The sequence below is a fragment of the Rhopalosiphum maidis genome, chromosome 4 (genome assembly GCF_003676215.2).
Source record: "Rhopalosiphum maidis isolate BTI-1 chromosome 4, ASM367621v3, whole genome shotgun sequence".
NCBI lineage: Eukaryota > Metazoa > Arthropoda > Insecta > Hemiptera > Aphididae > Rhopalosiphum > Rhopalosiphum maidis.
In genome coordinates this window covers 17,010,249-17,028,451 of record NC_040880.1, presented here as the reverse complement: position 1 = coordinate 17,028,451, position 18,203 = coordinate 17,010,249, and the positions used below count along the sequence as shown (strand labels likewise).

Below are 18,203 nucleotides of genomic sequence, written 5' to 3'. Positions count from 1 at the left end.
CGGTACAATGTATCTATATTAAAATAAGCAAATGATAACGCGCAGAATCAAAATAAACGCTGAAAACCGAAAAACATTTTTTCTCTTCACGATAAACTTAGTAGATTAAGTGTATTTAATATAATATCATACTATGATACGCATGCAAATAATATTAGTAGTGATTTCGTTTTAAATCGGTAAGATGTGTAAACCATTAAGTGGAATTTTGAGTTCAGTGTACAAACCGACTGTAGAATTTCATATAGCCATATTGTTAATGTAAATGTCGTATAAAATATCACGCACTAGGAATTTTATACCGATGCAATTATGCGTTATCATAATATAAAAATATTTTACAGATCATCATCTTACGAATTTTAAGGAAACCACACCTAAAACATTGGATGATTATAATTGTATAACATATTATAATGTAATATATTATACTACATAATTTCATTTATACGTCGGCTTAATATTTTTAAAATTGAAAATCTATTCGATTCTGCAGCGGCAATTGATTATTTAAATTAAGTAATCGTTTGTGTTTTTAATGATATTTTAAATTAAAAACGATTCCTAATGTAGATATATAGAACATCTTACGGAAACACAGCATACAGTGATTATTTTAACAGTAAACACTAATTTTATTGAGTCTTAACGTGAATACTAATATGTAATATGTATTTTATTATTTTTTTTTTACATAATTTGAAGTCATTATAAAATACAATTTTTGAAAAATAATTGTTACTCAAAAAATTATAATATTTGATTATCAAAAATATGATAAAAAGATCGAAAATAGTAAAAATGTATTATAATATAGTGGGTTAAAATCATTAAAGAAAAAAATGTTTAAAAACGTTGATATTTTCCGGTATAATGAATGTTTACTGTTTAAAAGAATCACGTAATTTATTATGTTGTACCTATATGTAGTAAAAATAATAAGTTACATGAATAATTTATTTATTTTATATTGCAACTACTACAGATATTATCACATCACATAATATTCATCAAACGCGTTTCATTTATCTGGTAATTGGTACGATTGTATTTATTTTTCGATGCAAATCAATTTTTATACGCCAAAACTTCTTGTTTGTACCTACATAATATACCTTGTAGATTCTAAAACAGACGCATTAAAAATTGAGTAACCTTCATGGAAGGTCAGTACAAGAAAAAAACGAGACACAGCGGTGGCTTAGTTTATTTAGGTCAGCATTTGTTGGATAAGTTGATTAGCAAAATATTATGTTATAAATTGTCTTTAATTTTCCCGTCTCTCGATTTCAAACTAGGTCCTTTAATAATTTTTATATACAAATGCTTAAAACTAATTACGCTCTGAATGTTTCTGTAAATAGAAGTATGAGGTAAGTTAATGATGCCCAAATTGATTTATTTAATTTTAACTCTATTGAATCTTTTTGAAATTAAATTATTCAACTTTATGTGTGAATAATTTTTTATTATATTCAATATTTTTTATTTTAATATTAATTATCTATTTCTTCTGTTTTGAATGCACCTTGTTATAGTATTTAGGTATATTAGCCTATTTAAATAAATAAATATATATAATATTATGCAGCTATCCACATAAATATGTTAATATTGAACTAAACACTTTATTAATTATTTAGCTACAAGAAAATTAAAAACGTGTTATACAATAATAATAATAATAATAATTGAATCTACTTTTCAATTGTATATAATATCCGGTAATGATTTAAACAATACAGATTTGAGTTCTAAAATAGTTCAACAATGACAAAAAAAAAAAAAAAAACAAATAAATAAATTAAAACATCGGTAACAAATTGTTATTAAGTATTAACTGTGACTTAAATATATATTATTTAACTAGGTTTATACATAATAATGCATGTAACATGCGGTGTACTCGAGTGTGACGCAACGTTGCTAATGATTTTTTAATTATCCTCGTGCTAGGAATAAAAAATACGTTAACCAAGAAAAAAAATCCAAATTATATATTACGATTCCGATATCTATGCTGAAAATAAGTTATTACGCGTTGAGTTGGCCCCGAGCCGTTTTATTTTAGAGTGAGATATTATGTTTATTTTTTGTATACGAATTTACTATTTAGTATTGTAAAAATTAATTCGACTCTCAAAGGTATATTATATCACTACCGTGTCGGTTAGAATTATCGAGGTTAATATTATTTACTCAATAGGTATTTAATAACGATTATCACGATAATATTCCACCGTAATGAATTTCTGAAGATAGTAAAATAGAAAAGGATCGCGTGTGGAAAGAACGGTATTTGTAATCTCGACGATGTTATGTCGAGCTCATCGCTGTTAGACCACAATGTAATTAATAATATACATAATATTATAGTAAAGTATTTATCTTTTCGTTTAGAATTCATAACACTTTCGTTTCGTGTACATATTGTTTTATATAAAGCAATCAGACAAACAAACATAATGTATAATATTAATATATATATAATACAGGAGCACACTCGTTTACACGTACACACGCATATTTAAATATATAATCACTGTGTGCGTGCTCAGCGGAAACTGTGCGTTTTCCAAATCAGTATTTTGTACTTTCAAATAGATAAGAAGATTCTAACAACGAGCTAATCAAGGCACCTAAATTCCAATTATTACTATTCATAAACTTATACAAATTAAAAAAGAAAAATTAAATAATATTACAATAACAAATATCATACTAAATCTATGTTGTACGTCATTTTCCTTATCGTCTAATTACGTAATCTAAACATGATTAGGTCTAACATAACATATTTTTGTAAAAAAAACAACAAAAATGTGTCAAAATGTTTTTGAAAAAAAGAGAACATCACAAGTTCATTGCGAAATTTGTACAATTCAATTACTCTCAGCCGTCAACTAGCTTATAAATTCATTTTAAATTAATACAAATCAAAATTATTATTATTATTAAGTATTCATTTATTTATTATAATTTTTTTTTCATATAAACGTAAAACTATTATCACAATCAGTCGATTTGCCCCTCATAATATTTGAAAAATAAACATCATAATATTATAATTAATTATATTTATTGTTAACTCCCGTGCAGTGGGTACGGGCATTATCTATACTGTGTAGGCGTACGCTGCGATGTACGGGGTCTCGCAGGTGGTCAAATCACGCGTTTACAAAATCAATAAAAAATATTTTATTATTATAATACCGATTTAAAGAATCTAGAATAATGAATAGAGTGAACGAGACAAAAAGAATAGCGCAACGCCAAACATTTCCGGAAAATTACAGTTACGGTTTAAGAAATAATATCGCGTTCCTTTTGAGATAAGAGGTGGTGTACCTACCTATATTTCTAGTATTTGTCTAATATATTATAAATAAATATAAATATATAATATCACTATACTAAAACGTTCTGAACATATTATATTATTATTATTACCTACTAAGACAGAGCTCATTTACACGTTCGATTAGAATGTATAATATTAAAAATATATAGTAATCATTGATTGATACTAAACGTGGCAACGAATAATTATAATAGTATGAGAATGGGAAAGAAAAATTATAGCATCAACGGAACAAATAGTTAATATGGTGTTGAAGATACTTGAATATGCGTTGCGAATGTTTTTCGAGTAGAGATTATTATGATATAATGTATGGATTCCAAGTATGCGTTATCAGGTCGTAAATGTTGAACAAACATAAAATAAATAATCAAAATATGTATTAATATGTAATAACCGGCTGTTGTATGCGACTGAAGAGTCTAACACTCTTTTGCTCAAAAAAAAAAACATGATAACCTCATCGACCTGGGGTTAGCTCTCCCGAGTATAAATTTACCGAAACATAATAATAGTAATAAAAATGAAAATTATAACGCGCTGGGATATTACAATGTTATACATTTATGTATTTTAACTTCGTTTTAAAACGATACGAAAATTAACAAAATCACGATGAATTACAACATTATTGCTATATTATAGTGGACACGATATTATGTTATTATTATTATGATTATAACACGTTGTGGACATGTTTATATATCATAAGTAGTAGTATAATTATATAAGTGACATATTAAACATTATATGCACATGGGAGAGACGAGACAGATTAAGTCATCGCGAAACGTACGTATTATAACGCCGTGTTTTAATAATAATAAAATAACATAACAATACGTATACACGCGTTCAATAAATTATCACTAGGTTTTAACATGTAACATACTGTTATGATTATTACACTTGTACATCATATTACATAGTATTATATTATCTACAAAAATATTATTGCCCGCGTTTCCATTACACATTTTTTTTCGAGACGAATAGAAAACAAAACATAAAAAAACATTAACATATGCGTTGCTTATAAAATACTATGAAATATTATATATTATATTGTATTTTAATAATTGCCTATATAGTTATACAATAATAATAGTGTCTTAAACTCGACGCGCGTCGGGCAATCTTTTTCTCCTACAGAGTTTCCCGGTTGAAAAATATGATCGCCGTAGATTATAGTACGTCACGCGCGCTCCGTATCCGTTTCCGCCGACGAATACGAGTTCTCGAAATAATTTTCATCGACAACGATCTATGTAGGTAATATTATTATAACTGCGCGGGACAAAACGGCTCCACACTTGAAAACTCTGTTTTTCTGCGCTGCCTTCCTCCAATCACTACTGTATATTATTATAATATAATGTTATATAATGCGTGCCACGTACGAGTGCGTTCTCCTCGTCGTCGACCCATTTTACACCCCTGTCGTGGACCATAACATAACATCGTCGTCCCGATAACGAAGAGCGGTAGTACCTCTATTTGTATAATGTACATAGTACATACAAAGAAGATGTTCCTATCTACATACGATATAGCACTGATAATATTATGTTATAATAGTATACTATGCATGATTGCAGGATTTTTTTTTTTTTTTTATTAGAATGCGGTACTCGACCGTCGAGTGAATTCATCCCGTCGAAACAGCCACGTACAAAAATGTTATGCCACGTCCTTCGATTTTTTGCACCCAACCCCCCGAACCCATAAATTCAAACCGAACAAAATGCGTCTACGGAAAGGTATGAAAACGGCGATCAGTCTTTTATACGTATACACTATTCACCATCATATTATACGTACATATAATAAATATGAAACAAAAAAAAGCGGTTGATTACATCATTACGTAAATTATTTTTTTTTAAATATAATTATCTCAAATAGCAATACAAAATATGTTTCATTTTCGTCCGTCTCTACATGTCATGAACTATTATAGAGATAATCGCTCGCGCGCTCGCATGTGTATTAGTATAATATTATTTACACTATTTAGAAAAAAAATAAAGTTTTGTCAAAATGCATTTGCTATAAGGAAACAACGAAACAGACGTATACACACAATATTTTCGGCGATGGTATTATGGTTTTGAGATTTAGCGCGATTTAATACGAAAATCATCTATCGGCTGACTGCCGCAGGAAGAGTAGACCGACGGCGACCGCTATCACGGTCAAGGTGGCTCTGACGACCGTCGACTCGTTGACCTCGTTACACGGTTTTTCGCCTGCAATATTGAAACAATATACATTATAATAAAATAACATTGCAATAATAAAACATTACAAGTAAAATATGGGTGCACGTTATTAAGTGTAAACACTATTTTATAAATGTATTGTAAAACATTGCAATTATTGACAAAATTACGATAATTTCTAAAGTTATTTTAATTTGTACGATTTGAGGTTAGACCACAATTTATAATATAATTATTTTGATGGCCTATAACGGCATCATTTTAAACATCGATAACGATGTCAAAAATATCGACCTAATCAATCAATATAACTTTATACCTATGAAATATAATATCATATATGTATATTAAAACATTTTTTTTAAATTTCGTAGTTTTTGAATTCCCTGAGAGTTATTTATTTTATTTATACATAAATATGAATAAGCCCAAATAACAATGGAGTAATCTGTGAACAGTTAATTAACAGGATAAATAGTATTTATTAAATAAAAATATTATAGTCCACAAAGGCACGAAACCTATGGAATCAACAAAATAGTATTGAATTAATATAATTTAATCTACTTATTATTATTATAAGACGGTATCTGCAGTATGAGATATTTGTCACGATATCGTATTTTTTATTCGGCGAAGTTAAATAGAGCGAGCATTTTACGAACTGAGTAAAATGAATACAAATTATTTTTTATCACATTTTTGGGTAAACGAATACTTGGCGAATAAAACCGTTTTTGTTTTTAACGTTATGGAAAATCGTCGTAAGTCGTAATGTTATTAAAATATTATATCCTAGCTAGTGGTCGGGGGTGGAAGCATAAAAGGTGATAATACTAGTTATAATAATAGTAAAAAAAAAAAAGAAAAGAGAAAAGAGTTGCGACTAGAAAAAACGGAAAAAGAACGCTTCGCGCAGGTTATTACACTCAGTGTAGCATATATGTACATACAACGAGAACGAGGAATAAGAATAATCAGCTTTGGGGTTTAAAACGGGATAATATAGGTCGGCGGGTCCAGCAAGAATTCACCATTCGTATATGTGGGCTATTTCAGAATAGTATATTATTATACGCGACGCGTGGTTAGGAGGTATCTATACTGTACTAAAACCGTAATGGATCTTTTTTTCGTTCGGTTCTCCTCCCGAAGGGCGAAGATACATGCGGTTACGAAACGACGGCTGCAGCCACCAGACAGCACGAGATTATTTGAACGAAAATATTATGGTACACCACGGTATATAATATTATATTATAGTATCTATAATAACCAATGTTATGAATTGAAAAAACTCATAAAGTATGCAAGCATTTTTGCATTAAAAAATAGGTAAACGTGTATCAAAGTTTTGAAATTTGCATCACAATATTAAATTTGTATAAATATTAAGTTAATATTAAGTTTTTTTAAATTTGTATAAATTTATAGATAAATAAATTTAAAATACATCAATTTATATGTAAAATATTACAAATATATTTAAGCAATTGATATATATTATATTATTATGAAGAAACAAAATATAAAATCTTAAAAAAAAGTATTAATAAAATGTTTGATACCCACTTAAAATTGTATTATTTATAAAATGTTTTATATTTAAATATTATATTTTAGTGTAAAATGCCAAATTCATAATTTTTTGCAGCAGAGTATGCAATAAGAATAAAATACATTATATAGATTTATAATACTGTCTAAAATATGCAAAATATAATTTAATATTTAGAACATTATAAAATGTTTTAAACACAATTTGTATCTCACTTTTTTTAATTCATTGATGACATGCAAAATAACATCCTAGTCTATATTAACGTATAATCACACGTATAAAGCTCGATTACCGTGCCTGAGTCAAGATATTTTATTAAATCATTCATTTTTTTCCTAATACAAATTAATGAGAAGAAAAATTATTATTGTTAATTCATTTATTTTTGGTTGGCATCTCGGTAATAAGTTTTTTCGATTAAAAAAGATAAAAAAGTGCAGCTTGACAGCACTTTTAAAAATAATATAAGAAATAATTATAGACAATTAAAAACAAACGACTTGCAACGTATAAACCCTCATGCAGCTAAAATGCTATTTGGAATACGGTAATGTGACTGACATTTTAATAAATTATAATTATCTATTAAACATTTTTTTAGAATATTCTCCGAAACATTATACGATGATAGCGTGATAGTCTAATAATATACACAAACTGGACTTACCAGATGGTGATAACGAAATGTTAAATGACAAAAGGAGCCCTTCGTCGGCACCAATTACCGTGGTACGGTTATTGTTTGGGTTACAGTTATCTGCGTATACGAACACTTGCAGGCGATCCGGAGGCCATTTGATGTACGCAAGGCAGTACAGCTTCTTCCAGCCGGCCGCCGACGGTAAGTCGCTGCTGATTATCTGGTACGTCGTGCCATTATCTTTCCAACTCCCGTGACACTTGTAGGCTGTAAAGTAAGATATAAAATGTTTTTAGAATAGGCATTCGTGAACGGCGCGAAACGTGTCTCGTTCCACTATTACAGAGGTCTTAAAACTTTTTAACCAAATATCATGACCAAATTAATAACTAATATTAAAACGAATATTAAATCATATTTATAATTTTTAGTTTTGTATAAAATATAAATGCATTGCAAATAATAAATAAGTACATGTTTTTAACGGTTACAAAATACCGTTGTTTAGAAAGGTTTAAAGAGTAATTTAAAAATTGTTTTCCACGAACTTGTAAAAAATGTACTGGGGTTTTGTTAATATCGAATATTCATTGTTCATTTTTAGATTATTGCTTCACTAAAATAAATGGGCCAGTAAAAACTTGTTTGATTGAATGTGTCTTACAGACTATGGGCAGTAGCAGAATTCTGCACTATTTGATAGTACGGATAAATTATAGAAAATGAGAAAAAAAGCACCCCCTCTAGCACCCTTAACCATTACTCTTTCTTTTTTTCCTTATCGCTACGAGATACCAGTTATAGCATTGTGTTTTGTAACGAAAATTCGTTCGACGATGTACTACAATAACTTACACGATAACAGTAATTTAAGTAATTATTGTGTTCGCATTGGATGAAAAGTTATTTAAGACGAATACGTAAAAAAAGTATATGTGTACAATCATACAAATGTATACAATTTAACGATTATGGTTTATTTTTTTAAGTATATAATTAATTAGTATATTACAGTAGAAATCAACTATTTGATTGTTGTATACTTGTAATATGTACGATAAATAAAACTCGTTCAATTTCAATTTGTATTCATAATTATTTAAATAAAAATCATCTATTTAACAATTTATAATAAAAAAAAATCAATACCTATCAATATCGAGTAGGTCTATTTTATTCATTTGTACCGCAAAGAGCCTAGACAGATTACGTAGAACTGCAGACTAGGAAATGGGATAGAGAGGTTTAATCAGGGCGTATACCAAATGAATCGGCCATATCCATAACAGTTTAACCTTTAGAACTACAACTACTAAGCTAAGGTCAGTTCTATTATAACCGTAATAAATATAATAAATCAGTTAAACCATAAATTGATAGGACTTGTACTCATATTTTTAGTTTTAATGATAAATTGAAACTAAAATTATTTTAGCGTGGATAACTGAAAACTATTATATTGGATTGATAATTCGTTTTAATTGACCTCGTTATCCCGGAAAATTAGTTTCACATAAGATTAATATGAGAATGTCCTATCCATTCTTATATTGTCTATGGTTAAAACTAAACTCAACTTAACAAGTTAAGAATGATAACCAAATTTCAAAGGATAAAAATAATAGGATCACATTGGTCAATATTCAATAGGTATACAGTTAAACATTATAATACAAATCAAAGAATTGATCTCAATTTCAATCTGCCTAAAAACTGTTGTATATTCCTACATTATATTTAAACTTAATTAAATGATCAATATCGTTCGTTTTTTCTCTCACGATTACTGGTACAATTTTTTGATAAACCCTTTTCCGTTAGCCATGATTATATTATTTCTATTATTATCATGTTATCGTCCAATTAGCTGACGTTTCTGTAAGAGTACTGAGTAATTATATTGGTTTGCTTTGTGATCGGTAAAAATCCACAGTTTAAATTTGATTCGAAAGCATTTGATAGCATTATATTTTATAGAGTAGGTAGTTGAAATTTTATTGAGGTGTGGTACTGTAGATCGTTTACCAACAATTAAGCAAATATCGTTGTGACGTTGTCAAAGGATTCAATAACGACATAACACATAAGATATTTTTTCTCGTGAAAATTCAAATGACAATAATATATGGGCTGTCTACTTTTTCGTTAAGATAATACAATTATTTTTGGCGATCTTCATAAATATGATACGTAGTTATATGCGATTCGTATGGTAGTATTATTTTACATTTAGATTAACGATACCTATCAGTTACCAGTATTATGGGTGTTTTCAATTTTAGTTTTAACTTTGTTTACTATTTAATTTATCCATAACAGTAGTATAATTTATAACTGTATAATAAATACAGAATTATGCATAAAGACGATATTTCGAAATATTTATATGAATCAAATATTACGATCATCCCCGGTTCTTTTATCTGATACGATGACAATATGTGTAAATTATAAATGATTAACCCATGAATATTAAGTACTATTATTGAATACCATATTATACAGTCACACCGATCACCAAATATCAATAATAAAAGTAACATAGTTTATTCGTACGTAATATTTCATTAATTATAAAGAGCATAAAATGGTAAAAACAATTACACGGTGAGAAACTACAATTTATTCATTCTTTATACATAATATATACAGCATACCTACGTCTTATAGTAATATTATAATTTATGAGCTCACAATTAGCTATATAGAAATAACTACACTTCTGACTCAGTCATAGAGCACCACTATGATAATAAATAATAATATTACGACCGTCATAATGAGTTGGTTAAAATCACTTAAGATTCATTAATAAGTGATTGGTTGACAGCGTTCAATACATTTAACCATTTAAGACTCGTGGCAGACGCAGGTGTCTACCTGCATAAATATTATTATATTATATTATGTTCATACATATTTTATGGAGTCGGTAGGTAGTATAATTGTATAATATAGTAGGAGCTATAACGATGAGTACGTTGGCCGGGTGGAGGTTTGCAACTGCAAATGTCGATAAACTGTCTTTGCACGACCATCTCTTATAAATAGCGTCTACAAATTTCGCTAAGAAGCCCCAAGTACCAAAACATACTAATTCTGAAGTTTCGACCAATTTTCGTCGGGAACAAGAATGGATGTGTACAGTGCTGTAGTAATTTCGCAAAATCTCCTTATGTCCACATCACGCTTAAAAAATCTGAATTCTGCGTGGTTTAACTTGAATACTGTTCTGTTTGAAATAGGGATCCACAAAGCGACCACGTTGCCAAATATAAGTAGCATTTTAATATTTAATTATTATTTATTACGATTTGCAAGAGAAAGAAATATAATAAAAGAATGCGATATCGATTGTTATTCATATTTCGCGAGATAATGCATATTGGGTACGTTTATTTGGTTTACTTTGTCTAAAAATCCGTTTACCAGACGACAAGTGTTATAAGCAATAAAATCTGGTCAAAAGACTAAAGCATACAGAATACAAACATTTTTTTTATTATTTTAACAGGATGTCATATGTGTTGTCCATATTATAATGTATCGTACACTCTATTTGCATAATAACTAATAACGATACCTACCTACTGAGATTTTTGCAAATACCGTCAGGTTAACCATGAGAGTTATGTTTATTAAATACGAAATTGGTTAAAATTGGTTTTAAATTAAATCGGTACTACATGCCTACATTGCATACACAATTACAAAATATCAACGTTTGTTTGACTGGTTTGATTATTTAATGTTTTACACGTAATCTTGATAATAATTAATTAATTATTATTATAATATCCCGGTGGCTGATTAAAATGATAATGAAAACCTATATCATTAAGGCCATTTCGATACGTTGCAAAACACAAATCTGCTTAATAACAATACTTATAATAATAGGCCAATTCATACTGCCATGATAACCAGTTACCAGACTAACGGGGAGATGATTAATTTATGACAAATTATGTTTCAAACATTTTTGTAACTATAGGTTTGTATATAGATATATGTATAAAGTCCCTGCTACTATATCACACTAAACTACCTCAATAAGGGTTTATCAAATAATATATTGAGTATATGTGTGCCTTGTACTATTATATTAGTATATTATGATAATATATATTATATATATAGAGTGTAACAGATAGAGTTGACTTTTGGAATAACTTTTGTTCTAATTAATATTTTCAATTTTTTTTTTGTTATCATTAAGAGACCCTAGAGCTACATGTATAATTAAATTTTTTTTATGTTTATTTCTTAGTACTGATAATAAAAAAATTCAAATTAGATTCAAATTTTTTTGGATAAATTTAAAATAGCCAATTTGTGAATCTGATTATAAGAACAATTTTGATGGTAAAAAGATTTATCTAAGTCAAGTAATTTATTTTTTTAAAATATCAATATTTTTTGATTAAATTAATTTGGAACGTAGTAACTTTTTTAAAAATATGTTTTTTGACAATTTTCTGACATGAGTATATTTCTTTAATTATTTACTCATCATATAATATTAACAATTTCTGTCATACGTTTAAATGGCATAAGTCTATCTGTTACACCCTGTATATATATACATATATATTACGTAAACACGACACATGGATATACCTAATTTAGGTATTGTATTACAAATTTTACTTGCGAGCAGAAAAGATAATGCTTGTTAAACAAAATGAGTTTGTTTGCCAAAAGTGTCGATAAATTATTCAAAACGTTATGAAATTCTAACGACCGCGAGTAGCTCACTAAATCACGCACAGTAAAAATGTAATAAAATAATTTTTTTTTTGAAAATACATTGAATGTAATGGAACAACTATTTATTTAAACATCTTATTTTATTATTATTAAATCTATAGTTACGTTTTTATGTAATATATACAGGGTGATTGACTAAGTACGGTTTTATTTTTTAACCATAGATTATTTTATTTGAACACGGAATATTATGGACTTTTGAAATTTTTAAATAGATTTACTAGATGACCATATTTTGTATGCCATATTCAGATATACTGTGCTCTGTGATGATACAAACTTATTTTTCTTTTAAATGAGAACTTTCATTTTTTAAAACTTTGATGTATTTATATTCAATTTTTAAAAATTATGCAAAACGCTTCTATACAAGTATAATATATTTATATTAATATAAATAATTATTATTTATATTTTGTAATTAATAACAACAATGTGCATATACTCTTATTCACCAATATAAAGTTAAACCACACATTTATAACGTAAGTCACTCATTTTCCCAGTCAATTTATGTATTTTTTTTTCAATAAATAAATTATAAAAATACTTTTTATTTATATTATTATTTGAAAAATATTTTATAATTCTACACATTTATAACATTCATAACAACAAAATATGAACTTAACGTAGTTTTATGATAGTGATTTTTACTTTTTCTTAAAAAAAAAAAAAATAAATAAAACTATTTTTGAAGTAAAATATTTTACTAAATGTCTTTATTTACAAAATATAATGTAAGCAATGTTAAAAGAGCTATAGTATTCGATTATTTATAAGCATTCAAAGTTTGGATAAGATGCGTGGAATTACATTATAATATCATATAGCTGGGGATATCCCACATATTTTTCCCCGCTTTATTATACTGCTCTAGTGCTCTTTTAAAAATATAAATGCCTTATAAATATTTAACTATTGCAGGTTCAATATTTATACATGGACGTTTTCAAAATATTACGGAATCAAAATAATATTTGTCGACGTTTACGAAAAACGTATAGACCCACGTAATCACCACGGTATAAAATTCGAATATTTTTTGAAAAAACGTAGTTTAGATACTAAAAGACTGAAAATACTCCAAATAAGTAATAATCATGCACAAATAAAATATTCTTTTGAAAACTTCAAAAGTCAACCGGGAAAATGAATGTGTTAGACTTAGACAGTGTAGAAAAATGAAAAAAAAATCCCTCTACTAGCTGTGTACATGGCTTACGCGTAATATAATAATAATGATAATGTATTTATGTATCTGTCGAAAATATTTTTCAATCGAACGTAGTCTGGTAAAATGTGACATAACTGTCAGCCATGATTGTTTTTATTCACACAGCCGAGACAGGCGTCATAAATACCTGATGACGTCCAAAGTGTGATTTCTCGTTTTTTGTTCACGCTCTGGGTGTCACCGTGACGACGATTTTGATTTTGTACTTGATGGGTTTGTGGTCGTTGTATGTGTGTGTATGTGTATTTTTTTTGGCAAGAACACAAATTCGACGATTATACATTTATATATACTGTTATTATGGAATAATTATGAAAACCGTCAATGTTTACGCAACCGGACTCGAAACCCACCACCGATGAGATTTATTTAAATACCACATTCATTTTTAAACGTGAAATTTTCACGAAATACCTACTCGTCAATGACTGGTTTTAAATATTTTTTATTTTTCCCCCATTAAATATTCGTCGCAGTAAACTAGTAACATTATGCCCAGTGAAAAGTTGATAATAAATAATCCATCTGGTAATTAGTTGAAACTATAATTATTTAAAACGTCGATTAACAATTGAACACACCTATAATAGTATAGTACACCTATTTAAAATGTATCGTTATTTCTTTATTATTAGCCGCTGAGCAGTTTATTATTTATTTATTTTGTAATATTGGAAGTAATAAATTATTATTGCAAGAAGATAGTTAACAGTTCTACATAAATACGTTAAAATATAAGAATTTTATTTCAAAACATAATCGATATATTTAAAATTGTTTGACTAGACAGTCTTAAAATATAAATTATTATCTGTACGACAAAAATATGTCAATATTTGTATACGTATTGCGTATAACCTAAAATATTTTTATTTTTAGATTCATCAATAAATTGTTTTGCTTATCGATGAACGTTTGCCAGGAATCTTTTGTATTCGCCATAGTTCAAAATTATCTATTATTATTTTTCGTTGACATTATTATAATATAACGTAAAATTTACGTTTTAACTATACGTTTTAGAAGTTTATTAAGCAGCATAATGATGGAAAATAAACGAATATTGTTTGTTGCTTATATCATAATATTGATTTCTAACAAAATCAATACATTTTTTTTACTGTATTTTCAACTGAAACATAAAATGTGAAACTTAATTTTGTTATCGAAGAATTAATTGTATGTTTTTAACAGTAAATAATAAAAGATAAATAAACAAAATCACGTTATTTCTCTTCCTGAAATTGTCACAGTATAATAATACATAATGTTTAAAGTTAAACGATTATAATTTAATGAATATGAAATGTTATCACTGCAGTTGTGTAATAATATTATTTATCGTAACTAAAACTATTCGATTTCAAGGACATACGAAATATACAACTATAAATTATTTATGAAATAATAATATATTCTTACCTCTCTGTCTAGAGACGGAAGAGAAAGCGTTTTTGTGGATATTATCAAGAACGATATTACATTAGTATTAAATATTTTTAAGGTTGTAAAGAGCAGTATAAAATATACCAAGCACCTACTGTGTAAATTAAATACGAATATAAGTATTGCTGCCCCTAATCCCATTCAAGGATGATAGCAGGTACAAAGCAAGCGATAAATTCTTAAATGTAATTTACATTTCTCCATTCCAAAAAAAAAAAAAAAATAGAAAATCAAACAAAACATTGTTATTTAAAACAATTTCTTTATTTTTATATGGCATTGTAAATTTGTAACATCTCCTTTTACGTTGAGTTAAAAAAATAAAATACGAAGGTCGGCTTTACTATAAAAGTGCAATAGTTTTTTTTCTTTTTTTTTTTTGATGGAAAACAACAAAATACTGCAGTTATTTTAATGTTTTACCGTGACCATTAATATCATTGAACACATAAAATACAACACTTTTATTAGTAGTTATTGTCGAAAGAGCAATTACTATTTTTTGGACGTATTAAATTGTTATGGTTTTTAATTTAAAACTTCCAATGTCGGCTATTAAATTCTCCGGTTTTGTTTATTATATGTACACTACAATCACGTAGTTTTAATTGTTGCATAAACTATGTTACTCAAATTATATATATAAGTCTGTAAATGTATACATAATATAAATTAAGGAAAATCCACTTTTACATAATAATACACTTACATTTATTGAGCAAAATCTTCAGGAAATCAATGAGAACTAGTACACGTTTTGCGGTAATTCCAAAATGTATACAGACGAATAACGCAATTACTGAAATTGTAAAACATATATACTAAATATATGAACGGAGATTGGATAAAATCATCAATGCCTTTAGATAGACGCGTTATTTGATAAAAGGAAAAGAAAACAGAACTTAGTATATGTGGCGTAAAATTATATTATAATATGTGTCTATTAAATAGTCAAGTATAGTCCACATTGTATTGACAATAACAGTTAATGTTTTGTTTATGTTTGGTTTGGTTATTAATCATTATAGTAACATAAAGTATTAATTATACATTTACAATAAGTATGGAAAAGTGTTATTTAAGTGTAAAATAAACGTAAATTTTATTAAAATTTCAAGTTGGTGCATAAACATTCATTTCACAGCCTATAGTTATTTTTACACTGTTTGCTACACAATTATTTGAATTGATAAGTATAAAGAGATATAACGTAAAATATAATAATAATATAATATATGAATATTGGAAATAGTACAAATGATGTATATATCTGTGATAAAAAAGTTATTTGAAATGAGTTAAGCTAAAATATTTTAAAAATCTATCCATAAAATTATTATTATTATTATAGGCTCTTCTAATATATATCATTTGTACTATTTATAATTTTTTTTAACTAGTATTTGATTCAAAAAAAAATTATAGAAGTATCTACATAAAAAATAGTTTTTTATAATTATTAATATTTATCTGGCTATGAGTATCTATAAACATTTTTTAAGTATTTGTATTTAACACGCGTATAGTAAAGTTAATTTTACAATGACAAGAGTGAGATTTTATTTTATACGAGAAAAGAATATAATTGATAAAATTAAAAAACCTTCATTATGGTTTAAAGTTTATTACAATTATTATTTATTAGCTTATGTTTTAACAAACTATTCCATGATAACATAATATTTTTATGATCATAAAGACAATATAATTCGTATACAGTACCAAAAATTGATTTAATTTCATGTCTACGAGAAAATAATGCACAATGCATATTATATCGTATGTTATACACATTTATATGTTATACTTATGTAATTTATTTATTTTAAGCGTATTTAAACAATTTTTGGTTTATGAATGTTGAAAATATTATTATTTTCTGATTAAAAAAAAAAACAAACTATTATTATGGGATATTGCGTTTAGTGTTGGCACTTATTATTATAATTTACATAATCATTACGATTTTAGAATTTTATATTATTTTCACTACAAGAAATGTCAACTGATGATTGACGATCTTCGCACACATTTATTTAATACGTTTGTAAGATTATTATTTCAAAAAAAGAATAACTGTATTTGCATACAAATTTAATCCATCTTTTTGCTGAAAACTTTACGCTTGTTTCACACAAGTTTCGAGTAGATTACGAGAAAAGAATATATAACAAAACGAAAAAAAGTGAATTTTTTGACATTTTTTTACAGACATGAACAGACAAACCCATGCATCTTTTTCGTAGTTCAATCGCCAAACGATCTGAGCGTTAAATCGATAGGCGAACGAAATATACATAATTTGAATACAAAACAAGCTGTGTTATTATTTTGGCGGTTTTTCGGTTGAATTGATCGTTCACTGAGCGTGTGCGTGGAAGGACACACACACACACATACACTCACTTACGCTTAGTAATAGTCCCCAGACCCGGATCAACTCGTGTCACACGGTCCGTACGCAATTTCGACGTCACGACCAAGTTTTCCGTTATATATTTCTCCGTTTAACCCAGTAGGCCCTTCCTTCACTATTCTCGCAAGCCATGGGGTCACTTACCGGAAATTTCAAACGGACTTCCGGTATGCGTCTCACCGGAGGGATAGCCCCCCACTCACTCACTATTAGCCCAAATGCTCCCTGCGTCAGCCGAAGCGGCATTGTTACAGCTAGAAACTACAGTTTTACAACAATCACCTCTGAAACCGGCCACCGCTCTAGGATGATATTATTAATAATAATGTAAAATATTTCGTAGAAAATAAACCGTTCAATATGTATTGGTTTGTGCGGTATTAATAGTGAGTTATAAGGTTTCCGAAAATTGGTTTAAACGCCGCTCGCCGTTTTTACTTTTGCAAACCGTAATGCAGTATATTGTTATACAACATAGCGTGTTCAATGAGTACAGAAATTCGTGTTATTTATACAGTTTTTCTTCCCTCGGAAAGTATGTATGTGA

General features: G+C 27.6%; 1 protein-coding gene across 5 annotated transcripts in view; it reads right to left on the bottom strand.

The window, feature by feature from the left end:
- Positions 1–3,987: 3,987 nt before the first annotated feature.
- LOC113547854 overlaps positions 3,988–18,203 on the bottom strand; it is a 148,772-nt gene continuing 134,556 nt past the window's right edge. For all 5 annotated transcript variants that reach the window (XM_026948391.1, XM_026948392.1, XM_026948393.1 and 2 more), the window contains 2 exons: positions 7,812–8,051; positions 3,988–5,610 (listed from right to left, as the gene is read on the bottom strand). In XM_026948391.1, coding sequence (XP_026804192.1) covers positions 5,501–5,610; positions 7,812–8,051 — 350 coding nt within the window. In that variant the 3' untranslated portion in view covers positions 3,988–5,500. The remainder of the gene's footprint in view (positions 5,611–7,811; positions 8,052–18,203) is intronic.